Here is a 25218-nt window from a genome sequence, read left to right on the forward strand (position 1 = left end):
ATTTATTTATGAGAGACACACAGAGAGAGGCAGAGACATAGGCAGGGGGAGAAGCAGGCTCCCTGCAGGGAACCCAATGTGACTCAATCCCGAATCCCAGGATCATGACCTGAGCCAAAGGCAAACGCTCAACCACTGAGCCATCCAGGTGTCCCTGGCTTGTTTTAAGCTCCTAAAAAAAATTGTGGCAATTTTTTTAAAGATTTTATTTATTTATTCATGAAAGTCACAGAGAGAGAGGCAAAGACAGAGGCAGAGGGAGAAGCAGGCTCCATGCAGGGAGCCTGATCTGGGACTCGATCCCACGTCTCCAGGATCACGCCTGGGCTGAAGGCAGTGCTAAACCACTGAGCCTCGGGGGCTGCCCCTGTGGCAATTTTTAAATTCAGCAATAGCAACTATTGCAATGTCTTACTCTTTTTCTGATTCTTTTATTGTTTTTAGTAACATTTTGGGAAGGAGCAGAGGTGACTGTTGTATGTAATCAGTGGGTTAGACAAACATGGCATAGGATATGGGATCAAACATGCTTTCTTTTGTCTCTCATCACAATTGTAAAATTTATTCAGTGGGAAAAGCTTTTCCCTCCCACTGCGTATGTTCCAGATATTACTCCAACATCTCCAGCATTGTGGTCACTTTCAATAGCAAACACACTCAGTTTGGTGATTAGGATGCCCTGTCTCATGTAATAGTAATAAACACAAATAATTTGGCATTAAATTTCTCTTTTCCCCCAGTGGAGTCCTGCTTTGAGTTGGCTGCTTGCACTGCCATATCTCTGCTGATGGACTTTTTTGTCTATCTTTTCTTATTCTCCTTCTACCCCACCTTGGGCTTTGAGGTTTCTGACCTCCTTTCCCTCAACTCCAAGGAAGAGAGTTTTGTAGTATAAGATGGGGTTGCCTTCATATAGTGCCAGGTCTCTCTGGATAATAAGGGAAGGTGCATTCAGGAACTCTTCAGAAATCCCATATCCTTGACTTCTCTCACATGTAACTCCTTTAACTCACACTAATTCCTCTGTATTCCAGGCGCTCACCTGTGACACCTTTCTCATCCTCTAATCTGGCTTCATCTCCAGCTTCTTGCTGCTCTGCTTCCACCACTTTGGGGCCTGATAACACAGTATCCAAGACAGACCCATATTGTCTCTCTTTTCTTGCTTATCTCACCATGCACCATGTGTGGAAAGCACATAGACTTGCTTCACCCTGACAAATCCTAGGTATGTAGGCTGGTCTCAATTCAGAAACCATTCAGGGCCCCACTAGCAGATCTGTGGCCACAGTTTCATGCAAGAATCAGAACTCCCATTCCCCCCTCCCAGTCAGCCCTGTGATCTAATAGAAGACTGAGAAATCTTTCATTAGGTTTGAGGTCAGAGGAAAAGCATCTCTTTTTCTCTCACCTTTTAGAATAGATGAGGAGGTTTATGGAGTAGCTTTCTCCAAGGAAATTCTCAAAAACTTCTCTTTTGATTTGTATATCTCTGTTGAGTATGAAACCATCTACTGATCCTGCATCATTTCCTTTGAGCATCTCACTATAGCTCTTCACCTGTGCTATGTCTTGGTGCCATGTGGAACCTTGCGTTTTCATTTATTGTATGTATGCCTACTTAATCCACCACCACTAACTAGAAGCTCCCCTTGCTCTCTTTATGTGAATATTATGAAGCCTATTCATGTCGGGAAGCTAACACATATCTTAAGATTGTGCAGTTCTCAAAATAGCCCATTCAGAAATCTGCTCTATGTCCTACTTGCACCTGCCTATTGAGTGCTCAATGTGTCCATGGGACTGAATTCAGATGCACTGCCCTGAAGAGGACATGTTGTGGTAGAGAGCCTGGCCTGAGTACCAAATGGTTGACATAAATTTACATGCTCTGATGCCTTCCTCCATCAATGACTCCAAACTGGCATCATGAAAAGCCATCCACGTCTCCTCTCCCGTCAGTAGGAGAACAGTGAAAGAATGTAGGGTAGGGACCGTCCAGCCTAGAGTTTGACCTTTCTGGGCTTGCTCTTCACTAAGTGCTGGCACTCACATCTGACCTCTCTAGACTGACCTCTCTATATATATTCTGGGTATATCCAGGCAAAGTGAGTCAGAGACTAAGAGGAGGTTACTCTGAACCATTTTGACACCATGAGTAACAGGAACCTTGGAGACATCTAGGATTGGATCTTGGTATGGGCATTGACAATATCTATGAAAGAGAGGTGTAGGAGTGAGGCTTCACCAAAGAGACTCTGTAAACAGCAACTGTGAATGTGTGAGAGGCCAAAAAAGAAAGGGAGGCCAAGGTGGGTGGACCTAGTCAGGGTTACCACAAATGTCTGCAGATTATGGCCCAGACCACTTTAGGTAGCACAGGGATAAGAATGGCACCCTCTTTAGTACACAGCCTATGAAGCCATATGCAGTGACCCTGTGAGACTGGCCTTCATTATCCCCCTGGGGACTTCAAGAAATAACTGGGAGGACATGTTGGAAGACCCTAATTTCAATTAAACAGCAAATAAGAATTATAGCTACTTGTTATGGACAGAGTTGTGTCTCTACAAAGTTCATATGTTGAAGCCCTAACCTCCAATGTGACTGTATTTGGAGACGGGGCCACTTAGGAGGAAATTAGGGTTCAGTGAGGTGATCAGGGTGGGACCACTATCTGATAGGATTGATGTTCTTAAAAGAGACACCAGACACCTCTATTTACATACACACGGAGAAGATGCCATGGGGGGCCAAACAAGAAGGTGGTGGTCTATGAGACAAGAAGAGTGGTTCCATCAGAAAATAACCCTAAAGACAGTTTGATCTTGGATGTCCTAGCCACTAGAACTATTAAACTATTAAAAAGTGAATTTCTGTTGTTTAAACTACCCATTTGGTAGTATTTTCTTAAGACAGTCTGAATTAATATACTACTATAAAAAGCCATGATAAATGAACTTGACTTTATCTCATAATCACAGGGTGCTGAGATTCAGGACATCATGGTTATGTGTAAAATAATAACTAGATCATGCAAGACTACTAGAGGATTCTACAGACCAAAAGGTGTAAGATTATAATTACAATTACATAAGCAATGCCATTTTCTTATAGTCTAATTTATTTTTTTTAAGATTTTATTTATTTATTCATAGAGACACACAGAGAGAGAGAGAGGCAGAGAGAGAAGCAGGCTCCATGCAGGGACCCTGATGTGGGACCTCATCCCGGGTCTCCAGGATCACACCCCAGGCTTCAGGCAGCACTAAACCGCTGCGCCACGGGGGCTGCCCTTATAGTCTAATTTATATAACCCCTTACCTATTATAATTCAACATCCACAACTATGATCTTGGCATTGCCATTCACCATCCATGTTGCCCTCCTCACATTATTTAGCCTCTTTGTGCCTTTCTTTCTGCAGCTGTAAAACGAGAAAGTAATATTCCCTATTCACAAGCTTATTATAAATATTAAATGAGTTAATATAGGCAAAGCATCAAGAATAGTGGACACTTGCTTTAAACACTACCTGTACAGATTTCAAGGATTTCTAAGATTTCTGGAAGCAAGGATAAATTAGAGGGCTAAGCCCTGAGCCCAGAAGTCAGAGTTGAAACTCAGGTGAGCCCAAAAGGTCAAAGTATGGGAAGGGAATACTGCTTTATGTGGTGTCTATCCACCTGCTGTTCTGTATCTCATCTAAAAGTGGCCCTGGCTATACATGCAAAGAATTCCAAAAGTACTTACAGTGATTATCAAGGAAAACCAGGATGTGTTAGGGTATCTCCTTGAAAGGTGACAACCAAAATCTCTTTCAATTTGCCTCCTACATAGAGAGAATTCTGGGAGTAATGAATCTCATATCTGACCTTATAAATGTTGTTAGGGTCACAGATGATTTCCAAAGGCTGTTATAGGCTTTAGAACTGGACTAGGAATCCAAAGTCCTAAAAGTCCTTAGTACCCCTTTCCTGGCTTCCCAATCTCCACAAGTCACTCCACCTCTCTGAACATCTGTTACCTCATCTCTGCTCTAGATCAGCCTGGACACCTCACTTCACTGGCCTGGGGACCAGATGAAAGCATCCTGTAGACTGAAAAAGACTGCATTACCTACGAAATCATATTATTATACTTCCCAACTAATGGCTACAAAACTGTCTGTAATGGAATTTTTCATTTTATTTCTGATTAAATTTCAAAATTAAGTGACTGAACCTAAAAAGAAAAAATAAACATATAATTCAAGTGAAAAAATTCAGGGGGAAAAAAAGAAAAAATTTGGGAAGCAAATACCTTTTCCCTAGGAAATTTGCACCCATTATTTTTTTATAGAAAGCATGCATGGTCCATCAATTTATCTAAGGTGATTTCACGAAGTTTTCTTACTCCAATTCAGATAACTGGAAATGCCATGGGAATAATGTTATTTGATGAGAAAGGAAATCATAGTTCACGGCAATGAAAAGCTGGTACCACTGACGCAATTTCCAATAAAACCCACTTTTCTACATTTATGAAGCAACTTCTTTGAATCAAACCACATGGAAATAAATGGTTCCATTTAACTGAAGATACAATGAGCCGTGATGAAGCTTCTGAAACCTTTTAATTTTATTCCAAGACTTCTAAATCAGAAAATTCCATTTAAGATTAAGCTAATTTTTTCACTGACATTTAGCTCTAAATGTCAAGTTGCACCAAAAAATTTTCCTTGATTTTATGGTTCGCAGCCTTATTCAGTTGATAAAAACTGAGTTAGCATGATGTCATTTGAGGATTCTCCAGTATGAGAAAGTACATAAATGCCTAAGAGAGGAAAGAGAGGATAAGAGTTATTGTTGCTATGTCAGAATCAAGCATGAGACCAAAATGAAATGAAGCCTATGCAATTCCTTACAACTCTGGCCAGGTCCGGGAAGATGGTAGGGAAAGATGCAGAATGCAATTGTTTGACTGACAGCATTTCATTAATGCCAGAGACTTGTATTTGTCAAACCTCTCTCGTTCGAGAAAAGAAGCACCACATCTCTCAGATAGGGCTGGGAAATGACGTAAAGTAGGTTTGAGATCATAAAACGTTGTTGCTAGAAGAAAACTTCGTGATCTCTTCGTTTTTCATTTTACTGATGAGGGACAAATGTCCAAAAAGGTTAAGAGATTTGTCAAAAGCACTCAGGCTGGCCGGTGACAGTGACAAGGGGACCCAAGGCTTCTAGGTGAGCATGTTGAACATTTTGGGAGGGAAGTACCTTTGTGAGTTCAGACACTTGAATTTATTTTGGAAGTCAAATAATGTTGCTTGGAACCTAAAATGAGCAGCCTATTTCCCTGCTTTCATAAAGATAGTAACATAATTTAACATGAAATGGAACCCAGGCACCTAAAGATGACTTCAGGTTAACTTGCAATGCAATGTCTCTTCCTCAGCCCCCCCAGTTCCACTCTTCTCCTCCAGGCATACGGCGATTATTTGCAATGCTTACATAGCAGTCCTCCAGGCACTGAATATCATTGATTTTAGCAATAGCTAATAATGAGCATAAAAACAATGCATGTGGGATCCCTGGGTGGCGCAGCGATTTAGCGCCTGCCTTTGGCCCAGGGCGCGATCCTGGAGACCCGGGATCGAATCCCACGTCGGGCTCCCGGTGCCTGGAGCCTGCTTCTCCCTCTGCCTATGTCTCTGCCTCTCTCTCTCTCTCTCTGTGTGACTATCATAAATAAATAAAAATTAAAAAAAAAAAACAATGCATGTCACAGGTGAAGGGGACAGTGCTTCTTCACGCACAGCAAGTGGTGGCTTCTCCCTCTGTGGGAATATTTTAGGGAGGAGGGTATGTCTAATGGGGGCACAAATACGAGGCCCACGCTACTGCTCAGTAGCTGGAACAAAGTTGATTCGAACTTCAGGAAGGATACAATTGGTGTTTGTCTAATCGCATTTTGTACCCCGTGACCACAATGATCAATATCACCATTTATAGAATGTCTAAGTGAGGAAATGGTTGTGATTTGTGATGAAATTAAAAGGGACACTAGTGGTCTCCATGAGCATCAACTCCCTGACAATGTTCTATCAGCCATGTGTACCATCCTGATGAACCCCAGACACAGGACCAGCAGATACTCCCCAATTTCTCATGAGGTTTTTAAAAGTAGCCCTTCAATTTTCCTCATATGATATATTCACATTCTTTCATCTACGTTTTGTTAACCTTTGACTTATTGTTAACTCACCTTTGTTCTGCAATGGGTTGAAAGGCTTTGGGAATTTGGGTTTGGCAGATACATCTGATGAGTCTTGCTGCACAAAGAAAAACAAGTCATTCTGACATCAATAGTATTATTTTAGTCATGCTCTGTATTTCTTGACATCTTAATGTCATTAGCAATCCTTTTATTAGTACTCCACTGATGTGGGGCACCATTCTTTTTTCAAGAAATTAGAGTACTCCTTTTTTTCTCTTTCTCCTTTAGGACACTTTTCTCCTTTAAAATGCTTAAGAATATATTTCTAACTGAATCTTGTGTTCCTGCTTATTCTCACAACTTTTAACAGCAAACTAGAAAGCAATTTTAAGGAAGATGTTATCTTTTTGATGTCCATGCTTATATTTCTTTGGTTCACACATTTATCTCTAAAAGGGGAAACCATGGAGATAAAACAAAAGTTTTATAAAAATGGTCTCAAATAAATATTTTGCCTTATTCTCACTCATCTTAGTATTCAAATCTCTTTGTGAATAATCTTTTAGTAACTGGAACAGAGGCTAAACAGTTCAAAATTTTGAAAACTGAATTATCTAAAGGAAATAAAATATTTAAATGAGAAGCATGTACTTATGGGGAAAGGTAAAAGTATTAAGATACATTGTGTCTTTGTCCACCCATGAATTGATTTATTCACTAATTTAATATCTCCTGTTGAGTACTACTGTGTGCTAGACACCAGGAATATTGCAAAAAACAACAAAAAAAAAAAAAAAAAAAACAAGCTTCCATTTCCTGCCACAGTCCATGTCATGAGGAAGCTAAATCAAGATGTGAGAAACAGGTTCTTGTTACATGCAGTGGACAGCTCAATGATAGCTCCTGATTTTCACTGAAATATGTAATGGCTATCCCACATTGAGCTCTGGAAAAAAATTATCATAGAGAGAGGAATGAGATATGTCAAAAAAAATCCAAAGGAAAATTGATTTTCTAGAATTCAGGACTGAGTAAACATATAATACTGTAACCCTTAAAGAAAAATTCTATAGTCATTATCACTGCATTTAAAATTGCATCCTACCCCATTTGGAGAAATGATTCTTAGATTATTCAGGACTCTACACAATCTGGGAGAAAGCAGCCTCTTCAGACATGAAGCTAAGTTGTTGATCAAATAACAGGGCCTGGGTCACTGGAACCATTAATAAATAAATCTCTTCTCCCTGGAGGGAGAATCTGTAGGGGTCCCCAGTATCTGTCTCTCAGTGAAGGGTGACAATGGAAGAGCCAAGAAGGAGCCTTGAGACCCCAGCAGGGAGAGGATTTTGAGAAAAACCACACTGTGGGGCTGTCCACACAGTGTGATGGTGTCTTGAGGGATGGTCCTTGCTGAGAACATTGTTGGCTTCTTTCATTCCATTCAGCTAACAACCCAAATTTTCATTGCTCTTTTAAGACTCCTATGTTACCATCAATTTCCTGAACATCTCTTAGTGGATAGCCTTTTCTCCTACTTTAAAAATAAAACAACACAAAAAGGTATCCAGGTCTGAATTCTCTCACACGGTGACCCAATCTGTACCCATCGTCCATCTGCATCAAACTGATGCTTCCTGTGTCCAGGGAAGAGGCCGATCCCTGCATATTCAGACTAGACACTCCATCCGCCTTCCCCCAGGAATCCTCTTCCTTCAGTCATTCCCCTCCACTCCCCATCTGTCTTCAGCCTCGCTTTGCTGGCTCATCCCTCTCAGCATATGGACTTGCTTATACCCTCGTGACTCAGCTCTACCACCACGGCTGGTCCTGAGTCTGCATCTGGTCTCCACCCTCACTCTCTTTTCTCTCACAGCGAGTTTCTTGACAGGAACATTCCCACTGAGGTAACTTGTCCTCGCCTTCTCTGTTCTCAATTGCTGTAATCTGGGTTCCTGTTTTACATCTAAACTCCCTCAGAAAATTACAAACACCCATCTTCTCCTCTGCCAACTATGCATTTATTTTCAAGCAAATGAGCCACCTAACCTGAAAACAAAATCCCATTTTTTTGTCATCTGATTTTAAAATGACATTGGAAAGGGAGTACAAAGCCTGAATGCTGCTTAAGACCTCGATGACCACCGCTGCGTTCTGCAAAGCGTCAACACTTTACATTAGAAACAGGGAGAGAAAACACTGTCAGGCATCCTTACTTTTGTTCTTGTTTTAATTTACTTTGGGGTGTGTTTCTCTCTTTGGTTTTCAAATGAGAAAAATTCTGACTTCTTACTTGGCGGTATGGGGGTGTCCTCTCTCACTCTATTGACAGGTTTTTCTTTTTTTAATTTTTATTTATTTATGATAGTCACACAGAGAGAGAGGCAGAGACACAGGCAGAGGGAGAAGCAGGCTCCATGCACCGGGAGCCCGACGTGGGATTCGATCCCGGGGCCCCAGGATCGCGCCCTGGGCCAAAGGCAGGCGCCAAACCACTGCACCACCCAGGGATCCCTTGACAGGTTTTTCTATACTGCAGCCACATGGGCTGTATCTCCTTTTCTTAAGCATAGTTAGTGATTTATTCATTTCACATTCTCTGGTTCAAGAGATTTTAATTCTTCAAGACATAAACTCAAAATCACGGAAAGTCAGAACTTTTGCTTTGAGTAACTAGTCCAACAGTTAATGTCAACAGTTGAAAAAAGTTAAAACCGAACAGAACCATGTGATTTTCCTAAAATCACTCAGCCAATTGATTACGGAGTCAGAAATACAAGGCAGATCTGCTGGCTATTGGACCACTGCTCCCTAATTCGCAGTGCCGGGTACTAGGAAATGCAGACCCAGAGAAAACGTTTAAGGTTAGAGGTTAATTTCCTCACTTTTTAAACATTATTATTTCAAAAGATTATATTGCCCCTTGTGAAAATCTCTAACACCTGTGTAGGTTTTCAGGCACTTAAGTTAGCTGACTTCTATCAGACACAGAAATCCCTGCCTTGGACCTCTTTCCGAAAGGCCTTCAGTGTTTTGCTGAAGAGCAAAAGTCTAAATTAACTTCAAAAATACAAAACATGAACATGAGTGCTTTTGTTGTTAAAAAACAACTCTTCAATACTCTTCTCCTAGGGACTGCACTTTCATGGCAAAGAATGAAACAGGAATCCTTTGTTTCCATACAAATGTCTCAGTTTGTAGATTTAAGAGCTCAAGTTGCAAGGGTCAGAGTCAGTTATACCAACTTAAGTGAGAAAACTCAGAGAACAGTTCAAATAAAGAAGATAATCAAGATTTCACCCTTTATATTATGCTGAGTGAAATAAGTCAATTGGAAAAAGACAATTATCATATGGTTTCACTCATACGTGGCATATAAGAAATAGTGAAAGGGACCGTAGGGAAAGGAGGGAAACTGAGTGGGGAAAAATTAGAGAGAAACACAAACTATGAGAGACTCCTAATTCTGGGAAACAAAGAAAGGGTTGCAGAAGGGGAGGTGGGTGGACAGATGGGGTAACTGGGTGGCAGGCACTAAGGAGGGTGCTTGATGGAATGGGCACTGGGTGTTATACTAAATGTTGGCAAATTGAAATATATATATATATATATATATATATATATATATATATATATATTCCTTTCATGAAGCCAAAATGATCTACAGGAGGTGCAGAAAGTCAGGTAGAGAAAAGGGTCTCATGGACTCTAGATGTTGGAAGGCAAGTCAAATTAAGCAAATGGCACTGTTCAAAAGTATTTGCCCACTTTGTAACTTTCCATGGCTTCTCATTCAGTCGTTCCCTTGTTCATTTTCTCACTCAACTTTGTGAGTAGCGACTCTATGTTGAGCACCAGGCCAGATAGCAGAAATAAAATGGTGACAGAAACTCCAGAGCTTTTGCAAAAGTGGGTTTGCTGTGGGACTGCGCACAGAGAGAAGTAAAACAGGAATTCCACACATTGGACCTACGGCAGCAGGAGAGAATTACCTTTGATGCTTGCTTCCAAGAGCTGAAAGGAGATAATTTGTTGAACAGCAATTGTCGCAGCTATAGGGCAACAGAGAAATATTGAACAGAGACACATATACAATCATAATACATAAATCCGGAAGAAAACTATAGATTAGAATTGCTATTTGACAGAGGTATTTCCTGGAAGCACTTAATAGACCATAAGTATGGCTACCTGATGAAAAGATTTCTTTTATTTGTTTGCTTTACTTATAAATAAATCTAGGATTAAACAAAGAACAATAGTACTAAAAGCCAGAATAATTCAGATCCTAGACAATAGTAATTGGCAATAATTGCTGAATTGAAATTTATCTTTGAAGTAAAGGGTTTCCTAACCTGTGAATGGTGCCATCAAGAGAATTACTGAGTCCAATCAAGGACAGAAAATTGCTTCTTTATAAACAGGGATTTTGTGCATGTTCTACAATTGTACTAATTATAAAATATTCTTATCTTCTTAAAAACAGTCTATATCGCTTAACTTACTGTCTTGCCTCTCTCAACAGAATTGCTCAATGGGTGGGAAAAATGATAACACAAGTTTACATGTATCTTTTCTATTATCTTTTACTTATACTGATCATCCTTCATTAGAGATTTTATTTAATGTTAAAGGTTATTTAATATTTACCATATAAAACTCTAGAAATGTAGAAGTAGATGCATCTTTCAGCATATCTTATATAAATGCATACATTTAATAAAGGAGCAAAAGGGAATTCACCCCTCTAGAAAGTACTTCTTCTCTTTAATGATTGCCAAACCATTGATTAAAGTAGCAAAATGAAAAGTAAAAATAGTTTCCCTTTTTTTCTATAATGTTTATATTATATTCTGTGATTCGTTCTATATGGTTTTCTTATCAGCAGTGAGTGTTTCCACTGAGTTTGCCTTTTATAAAATTATAGAATTTGATTACAAGAGTACCCATGGTCTCATCTCTTATATGTGAATAAGAGCCCAGAATTGAAGGAGAAGAGTTAGATCCCTGGATTAGAAGAAGAAAGAGATGAAGAGAGAAATGAGCACAATACCTTACTGTCCAAGAGCATTCCAAAACATAAGATGAAAAAACCCTTTAAAAAAGAAAAAGAAATAAATCACATGCATGGGCTTTTCTTCTCCAGAAAAGAAAGCATTGCTGTGTAATACCATTCCATCACCCAACATTGTTTTCTTACCTGCCTCCCTACTAGACTGTGCGCTCCTTGAAAGCAAGAACACAGGCTGCATCCACAAAACCTGGCACAACACAAAGCACTCAGAAAAATGTTTCAGTTGAATGTATAAGTAAATAAATGAGTGCATAAGATTTTAAATGCATGGGGAGCTTTCTTTTCCCTTTGTGTCTTCCTAAACCCCAAATAATTTCCATATGCTTCTATATCTTAGTCTTTCTTTAGAGCAGCATTAAATAAACATTTACTGAGTGCACGTAAATCTATGACAGCAGTGGACACTGAGGTCCAACCCTAAGCATAGGGTTGTTCTATCTGCATCAAATCCGGCCCTCAGGGAACCCTTGGCAGAGGCTGTATTGAAGCTTGAGGTCTTCTTCATAGTCAGACCACCGTCAGTTGGTGTCTGTTCACACAGCATATCACCATGGGCTTGCCCTCTACAAAGGCTCCCTAAATCTGCCTCCATTAGGTCCATGCTCCCTGGGTTTGCCTTCTGGTACCACTGAAACGTTCACTGGTACACTGATGTAGGTGGAGAACTGGTTGCTTTTAGAAAACATATTAGCATTTCCTACATTCCCGGCAATGTACTAAGAGCTAAATTATGTCATTTAATCCTCACATTTACTTTATGATCTAGGTAATTATATTATCCCTCTCTAACCGATGAGAGAATTGAGAGATTAAGTAATTTTTTTAGAGGTCACAGTTGATAACATGACATATTTGAGCCCAGACCTATTTAACTCCAGAGCTCAAATGTTTAATCACCACTTCCCTGATTCATTGTGCAAAGGTGACCAGCAAACTTTCATACAACCAGGGTTAAAGGCTCCCTTCCACACTCATTGAAACCTAAAGATTATTTCATCCACAAGTTTCTGAACATTCTTTGATTGTGGAATGTAAAACCCATGTTTTGCAGCCGATGTAAGCAAACTTTTTCTGTAAAGAGCCAGATAGGACATGTTTTAGGCTTTGCAAGTCATACAGTTGCAACTGCTCAATGTTGCCAGTATAAAAAAAGCAGCCGCAGACTATATCTACAAAAATGGGCATGGCTGTGTTCCAATAAAACTATATTTACAAAAACAGAACTGGCTACAGTTTGCCAGCTCCTCCTCTGTCATGTTCTAGAGACTGGGCACCATTCAGAGTCAACAAGCACTCATGATTTCTTTCCCTTCACCTGTGTGCTTTTGCAGATGTCTGCCCAAGAGAAAGAGGACTGAGTTGGCAGCAAGAGGGATTAATATTAGCTCTATGAACTCAAATGTTTAAAATCCTGGGATGGATTCCTGAAGAAGTCTAATATTCTGCTTTAGTGTGAGAATAACTATTAGAAAATATGGATCCTGTTGCTTATGTATTTATTTTCTATTCACTGTTGCCAGGCAGTGTTGGTTACACACTGGAGGCAGAGAGATGAGATAGCCTCCAGAGTGGTATTACAAACCTCAGTTCTCTATAATTATTCCAGTCACCTGGTGATATAAGAAGTTAAAGAAAGAAAGAAAGAAAGAAAGAAAGAAAGAAAGAAAGAAAGAAAGAAAGAAAGAAAGAGTTATTGTTCTCACCTGGAATGCATTGAGTAATGCAAAAATAATATGCCAAGCCAGATTCTGGTTGTCCACTATTGTTCCTATGCCAAAGCCCCAGGTGAGCCCCAGCAGAGGGGTCAGGATGAGGAGGCTCTTCCCCATGCGGACAATAGTGGCTTTGTTTTCCTGACCCGGTCTTTCTCCAACAGTGGGCCTCCAGAGCTTCGTGAGAACTAATAGCACCACAGCCAAATTCACAGCCACAATAGTCAGTGCGGGAACAGCAAAGGCCAGTAAGGGTTTGCTCCTATCAGACCAGTTAAGCCAACACGCGTCTTTCCTTTTGTAAGCATTGCTAGGCTGGGTGACTGCAATCGTGATGACAGATATAATGAGAGGGCACCCATACCCCAGGCAGAACCCGACAGCCATCATCAAAGGCATGGCCATGTGATGGAACACAAGGAGGATCCGATAAGCCAGGAGGATGCCAAGCATGAGCATCCAAAAGAACAAGGAGAGGTAGAAAAAGTGCATAAAGAACACTGCAGCTATGCAGACTCCAGAAAGGTTTACGGTGGAACCTTCAGTGGCAGCAACAATAAACCAAACATCAGCAATCAGGAGGCACAGGGCTACATTCACCATGCAAACGTGACGTGTGTAGGAGGTTTGGTTTTTCTTGACCTGCTTCCAAAATAGAGCTTCAATGATTAGGAATAAGGTGAGACTTCCAATGGAGATGCCCAGTCCCACAAAGGTGATCCATTTCACCACGGGGATGATGGCAGGAGGGACAAAGGGTGACATCAGTATGGAGAAGGAGGTCAGGTGAGTACATCGGCACATCACCGTGTCTGCTGTTTCGTTCACTAGGTGGCAGCCCGCATTGTTCCACTGCAAACGACTGAAATCCCAAAACACACAATGAGGTTGGCTCAGATTTGACTCTATCTTGGAAAAAGTCAGGAAAATCTCATTTATGGAATAGTTTTGGATAACCATGGATATCATGGGCCCATTGACCTGAGCATTTCCATTTTGGGTAGTGGATAGAATATTCCCCAGGGTCAACGAGGCCATGCTGATAATTGTTTCTGGAGGAGACCACCGGAATTGGTCTGACCCAATCAACACATGGCCTTTGAGAGGAATGGAGGCATTTGGGGGGAACAGTTCCGTCTGATAGTTGTAACCCCTCTTAAGTTGGCTTGCAGACACCGGAATCCCTTTCCAGTCAATAAATTCCCGAGAAAAATTCAGAGGCAGAGCTGTTGGAGGTACGAGGCTACTGATGTTTTCTAGCGTCTTCAGAAACCTCGAGCTGGCTTGCTGTTCTTCCTGCAGTAACACCGTCCAGTTGGTTACTGATGCTGAATTAAGGATGTGGTCAGCTATACTGATGACATCCTGAAATACAAGGATGAAAGTCAGTTTGTATTTTGAATAAGCAGGTCAGAGGACTAGGAGGGGATAGTCATCAGGATTAAGTATCACTATTGCCCAGAGAGTTAGCCCAGTTGACCACATCCAAACTCAGCGAAAATGAGTTTAGTTGCTCTGCACAGTGGAAACTTTGGGTTAAGAAACTTGGGTCAGTGGAATTGTGAAAGTTCCAGAGTGATCTCCCCAGAGCGTTTGTATGCACACTGGGATGCCAGCATGGCTGAGAAAGAATCCTGTGATGTGGGCTGCATCAGGGCCCATTTCCTTCCTCAGAGGTGACAGATATGGCTGCCTTCCTGCTCAGGCTGAGGCTGAAAGAGCAAGACATTGGACATTGTTTTAAACTGCCTTCCAATGTTACATTTGTTTTGCTGTCATCAGAAGTTCTAAATTCATGTTGTCAACATTCAAGTTTTAATATGTGTGCATATGATAATTAATAGGAGACACCATAAAGCAAAAGAAGAAAATATAAAGCAAAAACCCCTAAATACTGGACAAGTGACCTGGAAGCATGAAACCCTTGTGGGTTTTAAGGGTCCGTCTTTGTTTAAAAGTCTCCTTTACCAAACAAGTCCTTGAAAGGTGCTGCTTTCTCCAACAGGACCCTGTCTCTGGCCCATGGCTCTGGTTTGCAGGCATTCTGTCCCAGGCATCGTCACTCTGAGTCTGACTCTAAATGAGCCCTCTGTGGCTTCTGGCCCCAAGTCCCATAGCATGCTTCTTTTACTGCCCCTTGGAACCTCTGCCTTCTTATGGTTTCTGTTTGCCTGCCCTGTTTGTGCCCTTCATATTTTTTTTTTAGACTTCCTGTGTCATTTTGTTTTAGTTGGTTTCTTGTAAACAACACATAGTCAGGCTTTAAAAAAAAATTGAGTATTTTTTCTTTGATTCACAGAGTTTTACTTATATTTAATGTCTTCTCTGATATAATGTCACCTTATGTAGTTAAAGTATCATGGTGTGATCATGAATGCTATAATTCTACAATCCAATTTTGTAAAATATTATATACTTTACCATATAAAATGCATACATCCAAAATGTTTGGAAGGACATTTATTTAACAAATCTTTATTGAGTTCCTGTTTGTGCTACTTTTCATTTTCTAGGCACTGAGATGATACCTAAAATGCAAGCAGTGGCTATTCTAGGGTGACCAGATTACATATCATTTTTTTTTGCCTATTTGCAATTCTTAGTAAGCAAGTGTTATATGAATAAAGTTTAAGCTAATTTTTAAATATCCCAACTAAATCATGAATTTCCCCGTTTAAAAGAGGGATTTCTTAAAATATGCACTACTAAAGTCCGAGCTCTCAGCCACAGGAACGACAGGTGGAAAGACATTAAACAGCGGGCACCTGTCTCACGCAGTGTTATACCGTGTCACACAGCATGACATAGTGTCATACAGTGTCATACTGTGTCATACAGTGCAGATGCTCACCCCTTCCTCTAAGCATGCCTAGACATAGGCCCCTCTTGCTTTGAATTCATATAATTGATCCCATGAGTTTTTTTGTACATTGTGGAGAATGCAATAAGGCTCACACAATGACTGCTCCGTGATTCTGTTCTTTTTCATTGGTGCACCTTCAACTCAGGTTTTTGTCATTCCTCCTGAGACTGAGCCTCTAAAGTGAGTCCTATAAGCACAGGTAGACTGTACCTCCATTGTTGAGTTGGACACCTTGAAATGGCTTGCCAGTGATAGGGACAAGACGCTGTCCAGAATTGACACTACTGAAGCCAAATTGCCAGCTGTGGTTGATGGGTTTTGCTGAATGACGACGGAAAGATTTCGCACCAAGGATGACACAGCTGTCTCGGTGGCATGGCCTGCCATCACACTGAGATTCTAGGAATAAAAATGGTTAAGTTCTATAGAACAATGAAAGGCTTGTGTTTCATATAAACTATGACCCTAATTATACAGAAACTGATATTCAGTGAGATTCAGTGACTTTTCAAACAGTACCCAGCTAGGAAGTGGAAAGGTAGGGTCTACTGGTACTAAATTCTGTTATGCTCTCTATACTATGCTGAGAAATCCTTGAAGATAGAGGGACATATGTGGAGATCTGACTACACTTTGTCTTGGGTTTGGAGTTTTGCTTCTTTCTTGAGGTTCCTCTCTACTTCCACTATACTGAGCTATCCTGGAAGGCAGCCAAAAAGGGATATTCCTTTCCCTTAAAAACAAGTCAATCCAGGAACAAGATCCCATCTGTTTTCCTTTTTGAGATACAGAGAGAATGTGAGCATGAGTTGGGGGGGCACTGGGCAAAGAGAGAGGGAGAAAGAGAATCTTAAGCAGGCTCCATGCTCAGTGCAGAGCATGCTGGGGGCTTGATCTCAAGACCTTGAGATCATGGCCTGAGCTGAAATCAAGAGTTGGACACTTAACCAACTGTGCCATTCAGGCATCCCCTCACCATCTGTTTTCCTTTTTGCTTTTCTCAGCTGATAGTAGTATTCTCTGCTCAAAGCAGAGAATTTGTACTCAAATACAAAGTAGTATTCTGTGCTCAAAGCACCTGGGTTCTGCCTGCCCTCACACCCTGGATTGGACTAGTCCCAGCTATGGTCCCTGCCCAGAACTGAGGCAAAGAAAGCAAGAGCAAGGATAGACTCCAGAAGCCATCGGGTCTGACTTCTCCCCACCCAGTTTACAGATGAAAAATCTCAGAAAGGAAGCAGTAAACTTCTATAGTCCCTTGAGAAATACCATTCTGACTTCATCTGCAATAGTAGGGTCTCTAGCTGGAAGAGAAGTTCTGCTCAATATGGACATCTATTTGCAAAATAATATCTGTGAACTGGTCTTGGAGTACTTCTTTTCCATGACTTGAGTTCTAATTCCTCATCATTTGCTTCCATCTTTCTATTTACCTTTCCTTAAGAACTTGAACCCTCCTAAGAAAACATCATGTGGAGGTCACCGTCCTGGACTGGAAATCAAGTGACCATGTTTCTAATTTAACACTTTTGCTACCAGAGGGATCATTAACTGGTTAGTCTTTCATTTCTATAATAATAGGTTGATAAGCCAGATGACCCTTAAGATCCACTGTCATTCTATCATTGCATATGGGTCATCTCTGGCTGCCCAGATTTCTAACATGTGTATATTTTTACTTGTACTGAGTTTGCAGCTTCTTTTTTTGTTTGTTTGTTTGTTTGTTTTTTGAGTTTGCAGCTTCTGACTCACACCTTTAGTTGGATCTTTGTTTCCCAGGCTTTCTGAACTTCTAAGACCAGCTTAGTTGCTGTTTTACCATCTATCATAGACCATTTTAACATTGATTCATTACTCTGTAGCACTCTCCCAACTAGGACTATCACCTCTGACTTTTTCTAACTCTCTTGGCTTCCTCCTAGACCCTGCCAATCATGCCAACACTGCCTATATTTACCAGGGTCTGATAACACCCCTGACTTCTGTGCACTGACCAATGAAACAAATTAACATATTAACCTTCACCTAGCCATGCTCACTGAGGGATACCCACTGTGAAACTCAAAATGCAAGTCAGAGATGCTTTACCTTCTTCAATTCTTCCAGCTGAGAGTGCACACACATCTCCCTGAGGACCTGCCACCCAGAGGGCTGGCAACTGACTGTAATGTTTCCAGTATAACCACTGCTACAGGGAAGAGTAAACTCATCATTCCTGGACCCAAATCCAAAGACAATGCTGTTACACTGGGCTGGGAAAAAAATGGAAACCAAAAGGAAAAAGGTGTAAATAGCCTGGCACTCTATACAAAGCATATATCAGTGCATTCGAAGTCATATATTCAGAGACAAAACCCAGACAAAATTCAGGAATAGAAATTTGTACTTGATGCCCAGCTTCATCCCTATCAGTACTCTTTCTACTTTCTGATGCCCTCCCCATGGCCAGCCTCTTTCCCTCTAGGTGTCTGACCTGTGCCAAAAATCTTGCTTTTAATGGGCTATAAACTAGTAAGCATCAGGTGAAAATAAGACAGGGATGATCACTCTCAGAAAAGAGTTTCATTCCATAAGGATGTGTTGGAAAATCAGAAAATCTTCAAGAAGCTATGGAACAAAGCAGTAACGATATGGTTATAAGATGGGCGGTTGCCATTTTAGGATGACACATTCTACTTTTTACCCTTTTTAAAAGCTTTTCACATTGTGGCCAGCCACTAGTTATTCTTGCAGCTGGCCCTTAATAGTATATTCTTACCATGACTGGGACCAGGAGAAGGAAACCCTGAATGGACGATCCTCCAGGGCTCTGATGTGTACTTGTTTTTCCCAGTACTGTGTCTTAAGTGCCTAGACACTTTGGCACTTAGTAAATATTGTTGAATAAATGTTGTTTAAAGTGGCACATATGCAGGTATAAGAGGTTTAAGATTGAATGTAAAAAAGGAAAAGAAAAAATCTGAAGAAAAGTAGTGGGGTGTCGTATGTGAGTATGTATGTGTGCATGTTAAAGATCTAGATACATGCATTTTTTCTTTGATTCCTTGAATTATGGTTTAGGAATATGTCACCCCCAGGGCTCTTTCAACATGTGTACTGGTGAACTATTGCTGAGTCATGCCCATTAGAGCCTACAGAGAGGTAGTCTTCCCTTGGTGAGCTGGAGATCAGATCTCTGGTCAGCAAGGATCTGAAATAGGTGGCTGGATTTGAGTTTCATCATGGTGAGGGGAAAACAGCTGCCTGTGTCTACTAAAAGTCAGTACTAGAACAATTCTGTATCAGAAACCTTTCCAGTCTACTTCCTGAAGAGACAAATGAGCTGCTACTTAGAGGACTCCCATAACCTAAGCCAGGAATGGGAATTCAGTATTACCTTTTGCAAATATTCTGAAGGAGCTGTCTTCTAGTGGGAACAGCTTGTGAAGGCCTTCCTTCACCTTCTTAGCCACCTGTTTAATGGCTGACAGCAGCTCAGATGTGCTGCTGGAACTCACAACTTCAAACCCAGCAAAGATTCTTCCATCTCTATAAGGACTATGTGGAAAGAAAAATGAGATTCATTTAGTCAGTCACTCAGGGCCTGCTGCATGTATGCACATCACTGGATCCATAGGAACACATCAAATAGATTTGGTCCCTGCCTTCATAGAGCTTACATTCTAGTAGAGAAGATAATACAAACAAGAAGCAAGTAACCACCATATATAAATAATTATGCAATTGTATATAATATATATATCAATTTAGTTAAATGTTATGAGAGATAAATGCAGTGATAAGAATAGTAGGTGGAGATGAGGCCCACTTTATTTCTTTAAATTTTTTTAAAATATTTATTTAATTCTTTGAGAGAGAGCATGCCTGCATGACTGAGAGGAAGGGCAGAGGGAGAGAATCTCCAGCAGACTCCTTTCTGACACAGAGCCCAATGTGGGGCTCAATCTCATCACCATGAGATCATGACCCATGAGATCAAAACCTGAGCTGAAACCAAGGTCTGTTTGTTTAACCTACTGTGCCACATGGGTGCCTCAGTGAGGCTCACATTAAAATAAAGCTGGCCAAAAAAGGCTTTTCTATGCAGAGGGTCTCTGAAGTTGAGGCCCAAACAATGAGAAGAAAAGTCCAGTGTTACAAAAATCATTGATGTAGGGTGCCAGCATGTGTGAAGGTCCTGAGGCAGGAAAATGCTATGAGTTAGACAATTAGACAAATAGAAAGACTATCTGCCAGCTCAAGAACTGGAGTTGTTTCTCAATGCAGAAAGGCTTCAGTGTGGGTTTCAATTATCCTAGGGGGAATAAACTGAGTTCAATAAAACAAGTTATAAGACAAAATTGATTAATTAATTAATTTTAGCGTAGCTAAGTTTCAATGAGCAAGAGAGAAATGGTAGATGACTTTAGGTAAAAGCCAGAAGCCAGATTGGGTAGGACCTTAGAGTTTGAATTTTATTTTTATTAAAAGGTTTAATTCTTTAGTAAAAGTCAGTGCCATGCTCAGAATGAGCCACTGCATAGAATGAGCTGAAGGGAGGTAAGCAGGGAAACAGGAGGATCCATCAGGGGGCCAGTGTGTGGGGGGAGAAGTGGTCAGGTTGCACATGAAAACTGAGCCATGGGAATCGCGAAGGATACTAGGAATGGAGAAAGGATCCTGTCAAGAATGACTGTAAGGGATGGAAAAACAAATTGCAGTGTATTCATACAATGGAATAGCATTGGGAAATAAAAAGGAAGAAACCCTCCCCAAGGGCACCTGGGTGGCTCAGTCAGTAAGGTGTCAACTCTTGGTTTCAGCTCAGGTCAAAATCTCAAAGTTGTGAGATTGAGCCCCAAGACATACTCCATGCTCAGCATGCAGTCTGCTTAAGACTCTCTCTCCCTCTCTCTCTAAAATAAATAAATAGATCTTTAAAAAAAAAAAAAAAGGAAGAACCCCTCGGCACTCAGAAAAACAAGGATGACTCTCAAAGACATTATGCTGATGAAAAGAAGCCAGACACACACAAAAACTACAAATTGGGTGATTCCTTTTATATGAAGTTCTGAAATAGACAAAACTAACCTACAATGATAGAAATAAGAGCAGTGGTGATTTCTGGTGGGAGGTAGGGGTGGGCATGGAATTGTCTGGAGGTACAAGGTAACTTCAGGGGTGATGACAATGTTCTGTCTCCTTAAAAGGTGGCTGGTACAAGCATTTGTCAAAGCTTACGAAACTGTACACATAAGGCTTGAGCTCTCACTATGTAAATTATACCTCAATAAAAAATGATTACAAAGGGTGACTTCAAGTTTGGGTGTGTGCAACTGGAAGACTTGCGTCACTGTAACTGGGATGAACACAGCAGTGGGAGAAGTAGCTTAAAGGTTTTGAGGAGAAAAGTTGGAGGATCCCTGTTTTGGACACATTATGTTTGACATGACTACTAGAAAGTCCAATGGAGATGTTAATAGGCAGTTGGATATTTGGGTTTGGACTTCATGGGAAAGGCTAAGCTCAAGTAATACATTTAGAAACCATCAGCATAATGCATTGTGTTTTGAGGTCATGAAAACAAGTGAGATCATATATATTAAATCCTGCAATAATGCCATAAAGTAAACATTATATTGTCCCCCATTTTGTAGGTAAGGGAGCTAGACTCCCCAAGAGAAGTTGGGTCAGGTAATTATTAATTATTAACTGATGCATTAGAATCTCTCATGCTCCAAATATCAAATTCTTAATCACTACATTGAACTACACTCACAATGTTTGAATAAATCCAAACACTCTTTTATGTAGTGAGAGTCACAGTGTCTTTGCATTGATATGGCTCTCCTATCAACAAAACATTGTTTACAAAATATTTTCCTGCCTACGATTTCATTTGATTTAATCAAGTTAAATCAGATTCCACAGGCTTTAACAGTCCCATTCACCAGAGAAGTAAACTGTGACATTAAGAGATAAAGATTTACTTTAAATCATATACATAAACAATAAGACCTAAATAATTGTATCTTATTGACTTATGCCTACTTTATGATTTTATCTACAAATTACGGGAGATAGCTTATAAAATATATGGAATGGAATATGTGTTAGAAATATAAATGGAAGGGCACCTGGGTGGCTCAGTGGTTGAGTGTCTGCCTTTGGCTCAGGTCATGATCCTGGGGTCCTGGGATCAAGTCCTGCATCACACTCCCCACAGGGAGTCTGCTTCTCCCTCTGCCTATGTCTCTGCCTTTCTCTGTCTCTCATTAATAGATAAATTTTATAAAAAAGAAATAAATATAAATGGAAAACTAGGACCAAGGTAAAGAAAAATATGAATATTGAATACAAAAATTAATGTGATTGTTTTGAGTTTTGCTATGCATTCAGTAACTGCAGTCAGAAAAGAAAATATAATTTATTATATAGAACTTGGTATTAGAAAAAAGAAGCAGTATCTTTCCTAGCATTGAATTTTAAAGAAAATTATACATATAGGCCTTTATGTAACAACATAAGATAATTAGAAGGATAATATCTAGGACAGTATATTTAAAGCAATGCTGTTGAAAATTTCCTATAGCTATTCTTTAACTGTGAAAAAAATATATATATATAGTCAAGCTCTCTGACCTCTAAGGCCCTTCCTCTATCAAGAAGACTATTAGTAGTAATCAATGTACACATGGCTAACTAACCAGTTAATTTTTGGAATGAAAGCATAAACAAAAGGACAATTTACTAAATATCTCTTTATTTGCTGTAGACAATACCTAGTCAGTTTTGAGCTATGCATAGGTGATATCTACACAAAAATGGTTTACCCAAGTCTCCTCGCATGGTTCCCAATTATATAACTGTATCATACCCCTCTGTGCTTGTGAACAGAGAGAAATCATCCTTCTGCAACCTAAACCCTCATCTTTACCCCTCATCCTTCCCATCCTTGCATACCATGATTTCCTGTTTCATCCCAAGTTCTGCAACAATGGGTTTGCAGTTCTAGTTCCTGAGCTACACTTGGAGAATGCCATTCAATATTTAAGTTTCCTCTTCTGACTTTTAGAAGCATCACAGACTTTTGTCCGGTTTTAGTGAGAATCCTACTAGAAAGGCTGGTTCTTCCCTGTTTTCTGTCTAGATCATTTGGGAATGGCACTAGGCATTCTGCAGGATGGGTGCACAATTCTGGGGATGTCCTTTTTTAAAGATTTATCTATTTATTTTAGAGAGAAAGAAATATAGAGAGAGCATGTGAAAGGAGAAGGGCAGAGGGAGAGAGAGAGAATCTCAAGCAGACTCCCTGCTGAGCTCAGATTCCCAACACAGGGCTCCATCTTATGACCCTGAGATCATGACCTGAACTGAAAACAAGAGGTGGGAGTTCAGCGAACTGAGCTACCCAGACACCCCTCTGGGGATGTCCTTTTAAGGCCATTGTGAGTACTTACCGAAATTGGGTGACACGAACTGACTCAAAATCTTGAATTCTTTTGAATGCCTCCTTAAGCTTACAAGGAGAAAAAAGGGCAATATGTTGATCTTTGACCCCATACAAGAAAGATATTTAAGAAAAAAAACTCATGCAGATAATAAGTAAACCAATAGAACCATTGAGCAAAGGAAAGAGATACTACAAGAGGCAGTTGCATATTACACAAATAGATTTCAAATGACAGTTGAGAATTGTACACACACGCACACACATACACACACACATCATTTATTTTTGAGTTTGCTAGTAAAGATTGGAGAACCAATTGCTTAGAAAATAGGGGATTGGGTGCTAGATGATACAAATTTACCCAAAATCTGTTTTCTCCTTCACAAAAATAAGCCATAAATCTCCATATGCATTTAAACTGACTCTATCTGGCAAGTAATCATGTATGTCTTCAGTGAAAATGACATCTGAACCATCATCCTAAGCAGACAGACACTGATTCGGTTTTTTGGTGACTTCATTACACAGTCCAGAATTTTGCTCAGTAATTCTGTTTAGAAGCGAGGCTTCTTTATGGAATGAATCCCAAATGCTGACAATGGAGCCTGGAGCATGAAATTTTCTTTTGACAAATATAAAACAGAAAATAATCAAGAAGACTTGGTAGACTATGACTCACATAAATGAGCAAAAATGAACACAAGAGAAATGGAAAGAAGTCAATTGTTAAAAATCTCCCAGAAAGAAAATGTTCAACATACGTCAGTTGTGGGCAATGCGATTAACTGCTCTGTAATAACTCATTGAACATGAATAATTAAGAATATGTATTAAATAAACACGCTTAATTGAAAACATCTGAACTTATGTTTAGCCAACAATTTCTTATGAAGTAAGTAGAAAGCGCTTACTTGAATTTCAATTCCAGTCGCATATTTGGAGTATGAAGGAGAAGATGAATTCAAAAGGTCTTTGGTAAATCTTTCATTAATTTTGAAAGTGCCCCAAACCTCTATGGGAAATAAAAAGAGGTTTATAGGTATAAAAATCACTCAGTGGAATTTATTGCAGCATAAAATTACAGAAGTACATTTGAAGCCCACCTATTCAACAGCAGCATTTCAATTTCTTCTTGTAATGTAATGAATGTTCACCTAAAATAATATAGGAAGCAGACACAAAACTAGACTTTTCAGTTGTGGATTTGAAATATAACGAGAAGGTGCTGGTGATCAAGATAACGTTACTAATACGTAAATGTGTGGCCACTCACGTGTGGTTACAAAAGGCAGTCAGTTAACACTAAAATGTGTGTCCATCTAGGCATTGAGCTGAAACATTCTGTCTGAAAAAATTTTTAAGAAGAAAAAACTATAAAACACTACTTGCTGACTCTCCCATTGCTTTTCTGTGCTGGGGCAGGTTGTTGTTCATTTTCATATGGACAAGCTCTGTTTATCCTTCATTTAGGACCTAGTCAAATGTACCTCCTCTGCAAGGCCTCCCCAGATCCCCCAAACGCAAATTCTTTCGCTCCTCTAAATTCCTACAGTACTTTGTTCATACTCCCTTTACAACCACTTGTACCAACATATCTGTGAGCATTTCTCACGTTTATGTAAACACACTCCACTTTGGAAAGAGCCTTGTGGGTATAATCCCTGTCTGATCCATCTCTGTATCTCTTCAAGATGCATCAGACATAGACCACCTTTCAAAGAGTAGGCTTTAATTCAAATTTGTTGAAGAAATTACATTGTCCTCTTTCTTGGATTACAGCCTCACCTCCCCAACTGGGCTGCTAATTCATAGAGAGAGAGAAATGTTTCATTGTGTCCTCCCAGAATTCGCCTCAGATCTGGGTATAAATATGGCATTTAATAAATATGTGTGGCCATCATGAATTGGCATGGTCCTGGGAAGGGGAGGCAAGAATGCC

The 25218-nt window shown here is 40.1% G+C and overlaps 1 protein-coding gene across 6 annotated transcripts in view; it reads right to left on the reverse strand.

Moving 5' to 3' along the window:
* Positions 1 to 4596: 4596 nt before the first annotated feature.
* ADGRF1 (adhesion G protein-coupled receptor F1) overlaps positions 4597 to 25218 on the reverse strand; it is a 39869-nt gene continuing 19247 nt past the window's right edge. For 4 of the 6 annotated variants that reach the window (XM_055330293.1, XM_055330292.1, XM_055330297.1 and 1 more), the window contains 10 exons: positions 24191 to 24291; positions 23287 to 23345; positions 19224 to 19384; positions 17936 to 18099; positions 16058 to 16246; positions 12976 to 14349; positions 11252 to 11293; positions 10191 to 10250; positions 6247 to 6313; positions 4597 to 4815 (listed from right to left, as the gene is read on the reverse strand). In XM_055330293.1, coding sequence (XP_055186268.1) covers positions 4742 to 4815; positions 6247 to 6313; positions 10191 to 10250; positions 11252 to 11293; positions 12976 to 14349; positions 16058 to 16246; positions 17936 to 18099; positions 19224 to 19384; positions 23287 to 23345; positions 24191 to 24291 — 2291 coding nt within the window. In that variant the 3' untranslated portion in view covers positions 4597 to 4741. The remainder of the gene's footprint in view (positions 4816 to 6246; positions 6314 to 10190; positions 10251 to 11251; positions 11294 to 12975; positions 14350 to 16057; positions 16247 to 17935; positions 18100 to 19223; positions 19385 to 23286; positions 23346 to 24190; positions 24292 to 25218) is intronic. The other 2 variants (XM_055330296.1, XM_055330294.1) reach the window with 2 other exon arrangements.

The sequence above is a fragment of the Nyctereutes procyonoides genome, unplaced genomic scaffold (assembly GCF_905146905.1).
Source record: "Nyctereutes procyonoides isolate TBG_1078 unplaced genomic scaffold, NYPRO_anot_genome, whole genome shotgun sequence".
Classification (NCBI taxonomy): domain Eukaryota; kingdom Metazoa; phylum Chordata; class Mammalia; order Carnivora; family Canidae; genus Nyctereutes; species Nyctereutes procyonoides.